The 12,908-nt window shown below is 36.9% G+C and overlaps 1 protein-coding gene across 1 annotated transcript; it reads right to left on the reverse strand.

The window, feature by feature from the left end:
• Nucleotides 1-4,172: 4,172 nt before the first annotated feature.
• LOC147496623 (uncharacterized) lies at nt 4,173-5,854 on the reverse strand. The gene is made up of 2 exons (XM_086562619.1): nt 5,463-5,854; nt 4,173-4,962 (listed from the first exon to the last, which is right to left on the reverse strand). Exons 1-2 carry the CDS (start codon nt 5,852-5,854, stop codon nt 4,173-4,175), a joined length of 1,182 nt encoding a protein of 393 aa, XP_086418745.1.
• Between the last annotated feature and the right edge of the window lie 7,054 nt (nt 5,855-12,908).

Consider the following 12,908-nt stretch of genomic DNA (forward strand, 5'->3'; position numbering starts at 1 on the left):
CATAATAATAATCATCATACAACAAACTTAATATTATAAATCATCAAGTCCTCACTTCTTACATACACCTCCTCTGCCGTGAACTCTTCATCGGTTGTCCTTGTGCTGAACTCTCCGTCTGTCCATGTGATGAACTCTCATGATGTACCGTAGTGCGATCAAGCTGAGCGTGTAACTCATCAACCTGACATTGCAAATCATCATAATCCACATGAGCCTGGGAAAGAAGTCTCTCTCTCTCTCAACATTGTAGGCGAATACCGAGGAGCGCATGCCATCATTTACACGAATGCTTGTTTCATATCTCATACGTAGTTCATCCTGAAATAATTATTCATTAATAATTTATGATATTTTCATAATAAACCAAAACCAATAAAAAGAATTACCAGAGGTAGATGTCCAAGGTCAGGCTCTAACTGTACGACGAGAGTGTCATTAATAGAAGAAATGGGATGATAAATCGTCTGGCCACTCGGATCACTCAAATTGAAAGCCCAAGGCCCCTCTAATTGAGGGGGATTTAGCGCTGGAACAAATGTGTGTACAGGTCCCTGTTGAAACGTTGGCTGTGATAGCCGGTCAATCTGATATTCACGTCTAACACCCATTATGTTAACTATATGAATATTGCCTGTATGACACACAGCTGGGAGCCAATGACCAATAGATACCTTAAACCAATAACGGTAATACTGCTAATAAGTCTGCAATGTAACTAGGTCAGAAGCTACTGGCCAACACCAATCCACGTTTCTTTCGATGACTTGCTGTAAGGTCATGTCCTTAGCCTTTGATACATGGGTAGGTGGATCAGGGGGGATACCAAAGCATGGTGTGAGCTGTCTGTAATATCTATCCCCTAAATACCACTCCATATCAGTCTCGCAAGTGAATACCATCCTCCTATGAGAAATGAACAATGTGTATCTACAGTCGCGACGACGTGCACAGATGTCTGCCAAGGCCTCTAAACAATAAAAGCATGTGTGCTAAGCTCGATCTGGGTTCAGACAGAAGTTATGTTATAACTGATCTCACTGGTCAGACGAGCTTGATGAGGTATGTGCCAAGCCCTGAGCTTAGGCTTCTCATCGGTGTACTCTGTGAGGATAGGATTTGTAGCACGGAAATACTCATAAAACCATACCTCTAAGAGAATGGCAAACCCTCCCAGCTGGGGACTAGTGACAGCACCAGTCTGTTGAGAAGCCCTATCTAAACAACGCAACAAATTACAGTATATGGCTCCACCAAAATCAATGCCGCCCAACTCATGCAAGTGCTCAAATTTGGCTATATACCCCAAGTTAATCGTGGAATGGCCAGAAGAAAGAAACACGACGCCCATCAAATACATACAGAAAGCTCTTACATACTCATCAACATATGCTTGACCATTATTAGAATCAAGTGACAAATAGTTTAATAAAAACTGCAACCCATCATTATTAGTCAACGGTGTAATGTATGCAGCCTTGATACCAGAAATCCTAACACCAGCACTATCATATGACTCCTCGGTCAGACAAAGGAAGAAAGTCATCATTTGGGCACAACTCTGAAATTTAGTGCTACATCTCAACGGATGACCTAATCCTATACTCAAACCAGATATCATGCAAAAATCTAGTGGAGTGAAACCCAACTCTCCCTGAGGGAAGTGAAAAGTATGTGTACTATCCTACCATCTCTCAACTAAACCATTGATAACTCCCTGAATGTCAGTCTTATTGTAAGGTATGGTATGTCAACTAGATGACCAAAGGTAGTCGCTAGAATTGCATCTCTAACATGGTCAAGTGCACCAACTTTTTTAATATCATCCCATAACGTCTTAAGTGCACGTGGAGTGCACCGAACCCGATACATAACACATCTATGATGTACGCAAAATAAAACTAAAATAAAAAAAATAAAAATAAAAATGTATGTATTTAACTACTAAAGTTAAACACTACTGCTAATATATAAAATTAAAATACATACCTGTTGTTCAAGAACAACTCTTGAGACATGCTTATCATGCCACCTCCTAGACACCGGTCTAAGATGGCTGAAATCCATAGGCTCAGTAGGAAATTCAAAATCGACTTGCTGATACTGAAGCAGCAATGGATCGTCCGGCTTAGCTCTCTGGTTTCCAACTCCAAAAGTTCCTGGTTCATCATCTAGATCACCCATGGGATTGCTCCAAACCAGTGCACTATTACTACTATTTTGATCTTTCTCACCATCACCACTCTATCTTGTTTGGTTATTATAGACATATTCGTCGTCGGAATCTATTTTTTTGTTAGAACTAGAGAAACTATGTTGAAAACAAATGTGTGAAATGCCAACAGTCCGACTGTCGCGCGACATTTAAACAATCATAGCACGCGCCATTGGTAATGTAGTATGCCAGTACTATTGGCGTGCGACATTACTTATGGCGCGCGTGGTAGACCCTACAATCAAATTTGCGGCTAATATTTGTGACCACCTAGAATTGGTCAAAATTTGCGTCCAATATCTTCAAATTTCACCGTCAAATTTGGAGGTGACTACCACCACCTAGAGATGCTCTGAGTTGAGCTTTAACACACTGAAGACGGACTCGCTCAACTCAAATATCAATCCAAATTTTAATTCATAATTAAGGAGCATATATATGATCTTTGTTAAGACTTTGGCACACCCACCAGATTTGGGCCTCCGCTCTCATAGGATTATTAGTACCGATATTGTCCACTACTTAACCACCTATTGAGTTTGGGCCACAACTTGACCATGTGTGTGGGGTTTTATTTGAAAAGACATCGGTACTAATTGATAAGAATCCCACTATACTAATACAAGTATTGTCACCAAATATATTTTTTTTTTTTTTTGATGAAGAGTTTTATATCTGTTTAAAACCTGAGATTTCATTTAAAACCCGTTTTCAATGCGTTTATTACGATATTTTTAAAATATCTTGTTTTAAACTTTTATATTTTTATTTTGAAAATTTATTTAATTTACAAAATTGCAACCTCTAAAATTGTTTCAATTGGTACTTGTCAAATTGTCTTGTTTACAATCAATTTCAATTTCTCGCCACTAGACAAATCCGCAAATATGATTAGCTAATCTAATATATCACCTATCATTTTGCCCTTTAATATTAATAGTTTCATTTTTCATCAGCTGGTTGTCAGTATATCCAAGATATTTTTAGAGACTTATTAAGGAGTCATATTCTTTAGACATTTTGTAGTTTTGTATGTAGCCTGCTTGCGACATAAGAAGAAGTATAACTTGGCTAAGCTATTGACGGAATTATCAAAGGCATAAAGTTAGTGGGGATGATGGAATCCCGTGTTTCACACTTTCTACAATCACTTCAGAAGATTCCTGATAAAGGTTTTAGACAAAAGGTTATGGATCACTTTTTGTCTAATAAATTCTCTTAGTAGAGGACCTTGACATTCTACACTTTGATTTCTCTTCTACATATACATATATAATTTGACAACTGAACTTTTATCCTATTGAATGTATATTCACTTTCCTAATTATTCATTTGGCACCAATCATTATGTCATGAGTATGGATAGGAGTCATAGGACAAACACATTTGTTAGAATTTTTTAATTGCCAAATGGAATAATCATTTTCAAAAATGTTTATCATCACCTTAGGTTTTCGTACCGTTTATCATCAGGGTTGTCTTTGGTAGCAACAAGCCAACAAATGATTATAAGCTTTCTAATCCAAGACAATTAAATTTCAGCGGTAGGAAATGGACCAAAATTATTTATAGCTTGTTCCAGCGTAATTTAGGCTAATGTGTAAGATAAAAGTGGATAGTTATGGATTCGAGGATATTTATTTTTTTTACGTGGAGAAATCATGTTGCATTATGGCCAAAGGAAACATTTGGATTATATTTTCATATTTGAGATTCAAGAGAAAAGGAGCATCTTCAATCAATCTATCTATGAGGAGGCAGGGGCGGCCTTGAGTTTTGGGGGCCCTAGGTGAGTTCTTACCGTAGGGGCCTTACCGGGAACAAATAAAAAGGGCAAAAACAAAATACAAATATGAACATTTTATTTTTCTTATCCAAAATGAAGTCATAACCACTTATATGCAAGTAAATATGTAATTGCATTAATCAAGTAGAATTCAATTACAAAAACTAAACACTATTGAAACCTTAATCTTCTTGAATTTATAGCTGCAAAGTCACTAATTAATTCTTCATAATCCATCTTTTCAGCCATAGAGTTTTCAATGGATAACATTGCTAAACCATTTAATCTTTCATGTGACATGGTTGACCGAAGATAAGACTTGATCAACTTCAACTTTGAAAAACTTCTTTCTACCGATGCGAAGGTAATTGGTACAGTCAACAAGATCCTATAAGTAACCCATGCGTTTGGAAAACAACTATCTCGTGATTTCAAATGATTCAGCACATCGATCGCTTTCTTTGTGTCATTCGGTAAAAGATCTCTCATGATTCTTAACTCTGAAAATAAATCTTTTCCATCAATATAAGAAACTTCATCATGTTTCAAAAACTCATCAAGTTTGTCACAAGAAGCCATTAAACTATTTAGATATGAAGACTTCCACTTTTTCAAATCAAACAAAAATCCAAAAATTGCCTTGTACGCTTCGAACTGCTCAAACCTACTCTTAAATGAAGAAAGGGCTTGGTCTACGATGAACAATAAGTAATTGACTCTAAAAGATTTTTCTGCTGATTGTAGCACCTCTTCACTAACATTTTCATCGAACTGTTTCTTTCTACGAATGATCCGCTTCTCATGAAAAACAGGCTCAATTTCCATCGTAATTGCAATATTTTTAGCTTCCTCCATAGCTTCTTCAAACCCTGTTTCTCTATACTTTTCAAAAGTAGAAATGAGTCTTTTCAATTCACCTATTGCAACATCAATCTGCATGTCTTTAGTTTGAAAGCTTTTGCTAACAGAGTAAACAACAAACAATAAATAATGCCAAATAACCATGGCAAGCAAGAACTCAAATTAAACTCTCAATTTCATAACTTACCAGTGACTCAGCTTCACTCTTTGATTTAGGATTGCCACTGTTTTCAGCCAAGTAAAGTAAAACATTTCTTATTTTAGGAGCTTGATGTCTTATTGCTCGAACACTATCTACACGACTTTCCCAACGTGTCAAAGATCGACAATGACTTAAGTGAGAGCCTTGACTTGGGCTTCCCATCTTTAACATGATCTGTGAACACTTTCCACCGTTTCGTGGGAGATGAAAACACTATATAGATTCGTTGTACCACTCCAAAAAATGATATAGCTCTTGAACAAGAGTTCGCCATATCACAAAGAGCAAGATTAAGACTATGACAACCACATGGCGCGTATAAGGCTCTAGGATTTATTTCAAGAAGTCTACTTTGCATGCTTTTGTGTTTCCCTTTCATATTGGATATGTTGTCGTACCCCTGTCCTCTTATATCACCAATATCAAGTTCAAGAGTATTCAAAATAGCTTTAAGCTCGTTAAAGAGTCCTAGCCCAGATGTGTCATCCACCTTCAAAAATCCTAAAAAATATTCTTCAACCTTCGGTGGATTTGAAGATACATCCACACATCGAGCCACAAGAGACATTTGCTCGTCATGGCTAATATCCGATGTACAATCAAGTATTACTGAAAAGTACTTGGCTTCTTTGATTCTCTTGACAATTTCTTTTTTAACCTCAATTGCTACCAATTGTATCAATTCATTTTGAATCTTGTGACTAAGATAATGATAATGAACTTCTTGACTTTCCATACGCCGAATGTGCTCTTTCAATACCGTATCAAACTCTCCAATCAATTCAATCATACTCAAAAAGATTCCATTGTTCTTTTGATTTATCTTCTCACTTTTCCTATGAATTGGCAAATTATTTTTCGCAAGAGATTTCACCAAAGCAAGTATTCTTAGTAACACTTGTCACCAATGCTTCCTCTCTTTGTTGATTTCTTCTTGGACTTTTTGATCGATAGTTTCATTCTTATCAAATCTCTTCTTTAGGTCATCCCAACTATTCCAACAACTAAGATGCTCAGGACTTGATTGATGCTTAGAAATTCTTCTACTTAGGTTATGCCAGTCACCATATCCTTCATTATCCAACTGATTAGTGGTTCCATGTTGTTTGAACAACTTACAACAAAAACAAAATACCCTATTCAAAGCAACTGAATAGACAAGCCAATCTCTATCTTTTCTATCTCCATTTGGAGTTATTCAAGTATAATGCTTGGAAGAGAAATGTCTGCCATTGTTGTCTCTCTGAAAAAAAAAATCAATAACTCTAATGGGACCCTTCTCTACAAGCAAATCTCTGTAATTTTGTCCAAGCTTCTCCCAATTTGCTTGATCATAGTAGCATACCGACACTTGTTCTTCATTCTTAGTAGTAGGTTGACCTAGGTCTTCATTCACTAAAACTTCATCATTTCCATTCACTAAAAATTATATCGTCATTATCAAAAGCTTCAACGTTTTCAGTTGACAAATTTTCATGTTCTTCATTATCAGTCTCGTTCATATGTTCGACATCAACCAAATTTTCATCTGATTGAGAACTCTTTGTCTGTCCTTTGTTACCAAAAAACTTAAATATTTCTCCCTTTTGTGATTGAACAAGTTTATCTATTCTCTGCTTATTTTTTCTTTTATTAGAGCCAGAAGGATAATTTCTAGGAGGCATAATAATAACAATGGAAAAATCAGAAATAATAATCAAGCGTTTAGTTGTTTACTTGTTGAATGATTGAGTCGCGTCGAGTGATCGAATCTCGCAACAGAAATAGGCTTTTAGAGTTTTAGAGGCAGTAACAATGGTTTTTTTTTGTTGGAAGAGAGTTGGTGAATTGGAGAAAAAGAGACAGAGAAGAATCACCGATTTATTTCTTTTTTTTGGGTTTAATTTACCATAAGGGTTTTTCTTCGTTGGTTTTTAATTCATGTTTTTTCTTTAATTTTCTGTTTGTTGGGCCAAATTTCACTTTTATTTGGGCTTGGGCCTAACTCAGACCAGTGTTAGTGTATAATATTGGTTTGAGCATCGGGGGCCCTAATTTTGGACCAAAGTCAGGGGGCCCCAGCCACCTGCGTCTCACCTGTGCTCAATGTGAGGAGGTTAGCCAAATGAGGTGAATCAGCTTTTGTCCAAAAAAGCTAAAAACTAACTATTGAGAATCTTTGAGCATATGGCCTTGGGACGACGGCACAACCTTCATCCTAGCGGTTTTGCTATGTCACTTGTCCAACGGTTCAATGTACTTTGCATATTGTGTGGCACCCCCTTAATTCATGCCAAGTGGCACACATAAAAAAAGACTATAAGATTATGAAGACCTGCTTAGCGGTGAAGCAACCAATAATTCTACACTGACACAGAAAAACTGACACAGTGACGTGACACGTATTGCAACATTAATGTTGCACTATGAAAAACTACAACTGCAATATCAATGTTACACTATGAAAACCACTACAACATCAATGTCGCCTCGAGAAATACCACTGCAACATAAATGTGGCACCATGAAAACCACTGCAACATTATTGTTGCATCACGAAAACTACTGCAACATCAATGTTGCACCATGAAAAATCAATGGGATCATGGTTTGTTATGAAGAAAAGATGGGGATGGAAAAAAAGAGAATGTAAAGATGATATTGGAAATAGAATAAGTATTTTGAGAGAGAAAAAAGAGATTTTTGGCTCATATTTTCACCATTGCAACATCGATGTAGCAACATACCACGTCACTGTGTTTTGACTGTGTCAATATAGTATTACTTGTGAAGCAACACCCAAGCAAGCCATGTTCATTGAACCAATTTTTTTTTTTTTTTGGGAAAAAACTAACTTTTATTTATTTACGTACCAACCGAGTTTGATACAAACCAATAAAATCAGCGATAGAATAGGAATATGTACAAAAAGAGGACATAAATTCCACCATATAGATGTAAAGACTGGTAGAAAGGAAAGGTCCCCAAGCCTAGTCAGAGATGGAGTTCTAGGATACAAGATTTGTGGAAATCTACATGTATTGCTTCATGTCTAGTGATCGAGCATCTGGAAAGAAAAAAATAAGGTTCACTTTGATGGTAAGAAACCGAGGCTTGTGGACTGCAAACAGTATGTAAGACTACAACTCAAGATTACAGGTAAACTCTCAAGATGCCACTACTAAATAACCCGCTGGAACTTGGCATTCAATTTTTTTGGAATGTGGCTATTAGACTACGTAGGGCACCACAAGTTAAACATTGTAATTGAATCCTATCCGAGCCATATACAATCAAACTTAACACAAATGGTGCGTCAATGGGAAATCTTGGACCCTCTGGCATGGCATTGGCGTCTCCTTCAGAGGAAGCAGAGGCCAATTCTTTTACACACTCAACATGAACATAGGTCATGGAGATAACTACAGAGCTGAGTGTATGGCCATCCTTGTAGGTGTTGAGACAACACTTCGAAAGGGGTGGAGAAAAATCTGGATCGAAATTGACTCTAAAGCAGCAGCTCGAGCTTTTGAAACTGGATCGGTGTCATGGATGTTGCAACATAGATTGCTAAAGCAACTAGGGCGACAAACTCTACACAAAGACAGAAAGTTGTAAAAATGCCAAAATCGGCGCCGCCACTAGACACACCACGTGGACCCACTCTGTGGGCCCAAAAGGCATGACGAGTCAGCATGGGCAGGTGGCAAGTGATGGTCACAAATTTGTGCCACCTTGCAAAAGGAAAAGACGTATCAATTCAATGTTTGAATTGAATTGAAGAAAACAACAAAACATATATATAAAGTTTGGTTTATTATGGCACAAAAAGATAAAAACCTTTAAAACAAAGGTTTGGATTGTTGGAATTGAGAAAAGGCCAAAACTTAAATGAAGGGGGATTCACGAGAGGAGACCAGGCTATATATATGGGGGACCTTACCTTTGTTAGCTTTTGCTCTCCCGTTTTTTTAGTTTAGTTTTAGCCTGCATAGTTTTAGACTATAGTATGTAGCTTTCATTCCAGTACGTACTTTCCTTTCTAGTAGCTTTCCCTTCCAGTAGCTTCAGTACTGCAAGTCTTCTTTTTTTTTTATAAAAGTCATTTCTATTCTGCATTTATTTATTTATTGTATACAACAAGTTCAATTAATCATCCAATGACCATGAGCTAAACTCCCCCCCCCCCTCCTCATGGGGAGGATTATGATGCTCGTGTGAGAATCTGGATTGACACTTTAATGTTCTAGAATCACTACTTAGGAATTAGGTGTAGATTATACATCCGGTCCCAAAATGATTGAGATTGTCTAAGTTTGGAGTGCTGATGCTCCAGAGCAGTCTCGCGAGAGACCCAAAATGTCTCGCTACGACTCTATGTGTCGACAATCTCGATTTGTCTAGCTAATGTAGAATCGAACCAGGAGCTGAAATGATATTCCAGAGATAAAATATTAGTTCAACTCCTCATGCTAGTGAAATGCACTCAGAGATGCGTGTATTTCGCTAGGGATCGATACTCGACGTCGTCTCGGGTTTGTCTATGAACTCGAGATGGATTAGAGCTGTAGTGATGTGGTAGTATAAACTGTTGAAACTGATTCTTGCATGAGTACGATTATCCCTTTCCTTGTTTCTCTATCTTTGTTTATTTACGTCGAAATCACCGTTATTAATTTACATTACTTGCGTTACCTCTAATTTACTTAAACCAACTAAATAACCTAAAAACCTACTCACCAAAAGTTGTAAATCCAGTTGTAAACTTTGTCGGGCCCTAAGGTATGGACGATCCCTTACTAGACCTATCCTACCAAACCCACGTGAATAAGGTAACTTGACTAAACGGATGACTGACTAACGGACTTTGGACTTTGGACTTTGGTCTTCGGACTGTGGACTATTGGACTTAAGTAAGACCAAAACGGAAATTAACGTTTTATCAATAAGCTGCCTTCAAACATGTTCGTTAAAGAGAAAGCCTGAACAAAGCAATACTTCACATTCAATTGAAAAAATCATTTCACATTCAGTTCAAAATAATAAGTGAAACCACCATTTCACATTCACCTGGTTTATGATTGTTCTATGGCTCAGAAGTTCTGGGGCATTGCCACTATGATTAGCATCATTCACACCATCTCCTACAACTTCTTCACTAGCTATTTCACGTTCGTGTTCTATAAAACTAGAAAACATAAGCAGAGTAAGCAAAAACCAAATAAATAATTAATAACTTAAAATCTCATGAACTAACAGAGACAAGTACACCACCCTTTTCCCTCCTCCTTTATCCGGGATTGGGACCGGCAATGCAAACTTGACAATAGTTTGCACTGGCGGAGTAAAAGGGGGTTAGTAAAATATAGCTTATACCGAAATTATAATAATGCAACGTCCATTAAAAACATTACAATACATAAAACACCAAAAGTTCATGGTTTACATATTTTACTTACTACTTTGGACTACAAAATCTAACCAAAGACTTAAGTGCATAAACTTATGCAGTATGAACTTTAATGTGAACACATTCTTATTTACACAAAATATCAAAAACCTATTTATTTGGATGGAAATCCAAATGTGTCAGAACTTCACCAATATATTAGAACATCAACACTTCTTTGGGCCAAATAACACTTCCTTGAGCAATCTCGCCAAGCTTTGATTTCCACACATCATGAGAAAGTGGAAGTGCAACAGTTCCATCATAAATAACATTGACATAAACCTTAAAGTTCCCCTCCTCTAATCTCCTATCACCAAACTCAATAGTAGGATCAACATCTTGCACAATACCCCTAGCCACAACTCGAAGTGGCCAACCACCACGCAAGTCACATTCTTTACCAATGAATTCATTCACAAACTGAAATTAAAAAGAGTTGTCAATCGTTGCAACATCAAACTGGTGATCATACCATTTATCGAATAACTTAGATTATTACCGGCGTAGAGGGGGTATAACGTGCATGACTAGAACATCAGGCATAGAGGTTCGTCCTTGGCTCATAAAGGCTTTCAAAACAGCTGTGTTCTCTAGAATTGAAGCTTGAAGCACATCTACCTTTTTCTCAAGACTTGTATTTTTCTCTATCAAAGCAATATTTTGCTGCATCATAGGTTTCATCTTCTTTAGCATTGTTTTGCACACCCCTTCCCCCAGGCCTCGAAAATGACCTCTACTATCTGGCCCAAGAACCTACAATAAATGGATAAAAGTCTTAGTAGCTGCAACATATATAAAAAACACCAATTAATTATTCAAGGATCAAAGCTTCAAACCTGTGTGAGTGCATTATCCACTGATGTCTCTAGTGACTCCGGTTGCAAAGTAGTATAATTATCAAGTTTTTCCTATTAATATGACATAGTCAAATATATAGGCCACGTTATATTTTTAAAAGTCCAACAAGAGTACATATATAAGATATGATGAGAAATTTCCAGCATACTAACCACCAATTCTGGATCTTGTGGTTCCCCGCTCTTCCTTTTATAGATAAACTTGTATGACTCCACCCTTCCAATCGATGATTCAGGGACACCTTTTGCCATAGCCATCTCCTCTCGAGCAACAGCTGTAGATTTCCTTCCTAGACATGAAGAATTTTTTTGATTCTTACGATTGGCTGAGTTCCTTACACTAGAAGCCTGCATGATTTAAAACGTTAGTAGAGGTGAACTTTATATATCAAAATAAATAAATATACTTGCCATAAGTTAACAAAGAAAATAACTCAACCTTGAACTTTTCTAAATTGCAATTATCTACAAATCGTCGCCAATCTTGCAAAGGAATTCCATCTTGGGGATTTTCCTTCAAGATGGAAGGAGGATGATCTTTTACGTACTTGTTATACAATTCATGTTTGTACTCTTTCCACGCAAGCCTGAATTTGTTTTGTGTCCAGTCTATGTCAATCGAACTCAAGTGCTCAAACGCAAACATTTTCCCTAAAGCCTCAACAGCCTTGGCTACGATGCATTTGTCATTTTTGTCCAAATGAACTTCTTTCCAGTTCTCAAAGCGAATTAGGATGTCACGACGAGCAATGTGACCCAATTTGGTTATGAAGAAATCAACATCTTTTTTGGGCTTACTTGGTTGACCCAAACTGTTAAGCGTAAGAACTTTCTTTTGGTAATCATCAGGAATTTCCTCCGAGATACCAATTGAAGGGCCTCTTGTCTCCGTAGACTGAGTGGATGAACCAGAAACATGTGTGTCATTTGCATATATACAGTATCATAAGAACTATGATAAAAAAAAATAAAAATAAAAATAAAAAAATAAAAAAATAAAAAAAAACACTTAAAGTAAAAGTTGTGCTCTTACCCCTGTCCTCATCAAGGTCGTTGCTTAGTGAATGTGAGTGGCTATGTGTTAGATGATCCTCCATGGTCCAAAGAGCTTTACAAACCAACAAAATTAGGCAGTACTCATTTTAAGCATAACACACACAAAATACCATGTACCATACATATACACTTATGCACAAAATGCAGCAGCACCCACCCACTCACCAACACACAAATGTATATGTTGAAAGAAAAAGACTAGCGCTAGCACAAAGACATGTGTTTGTGAAAGAAAAATAAACATGCAAACAATAATGTGGACCAAGTTCAGTACCATAATAAATCACAAACACACAAATACCATCCAAAACAGCAACAAAAGTGAGCAAGTAAATTAAAGATACTATTAATCCAATACATATATAGAATCGCTATCCTCTGGTCTTCCTTCTTTTTGCTGGAACTCTCAACAACTCCGGTCATCCTTCTTTTTCTAGAACTCTCGATCAACAACTTCAACCATGTCTTCTGGGGAGTTAAATATCAATTCAACCACTAAG

This window comes from Coptis chinensis, chromosome 5, assembly GCF_015680905.1.
Source record: "Coptis chinensis isolate HL-2020 chromosome 5, ASM1568090v1, whole genome shotgun sequence".
Lineage (NCBI taxonomy): Eukaryota > Viridiplantae > Streptophyta > Magnoliopsida > Ranunculales > Ranunculaceae > Coptis > Coptis chinensis.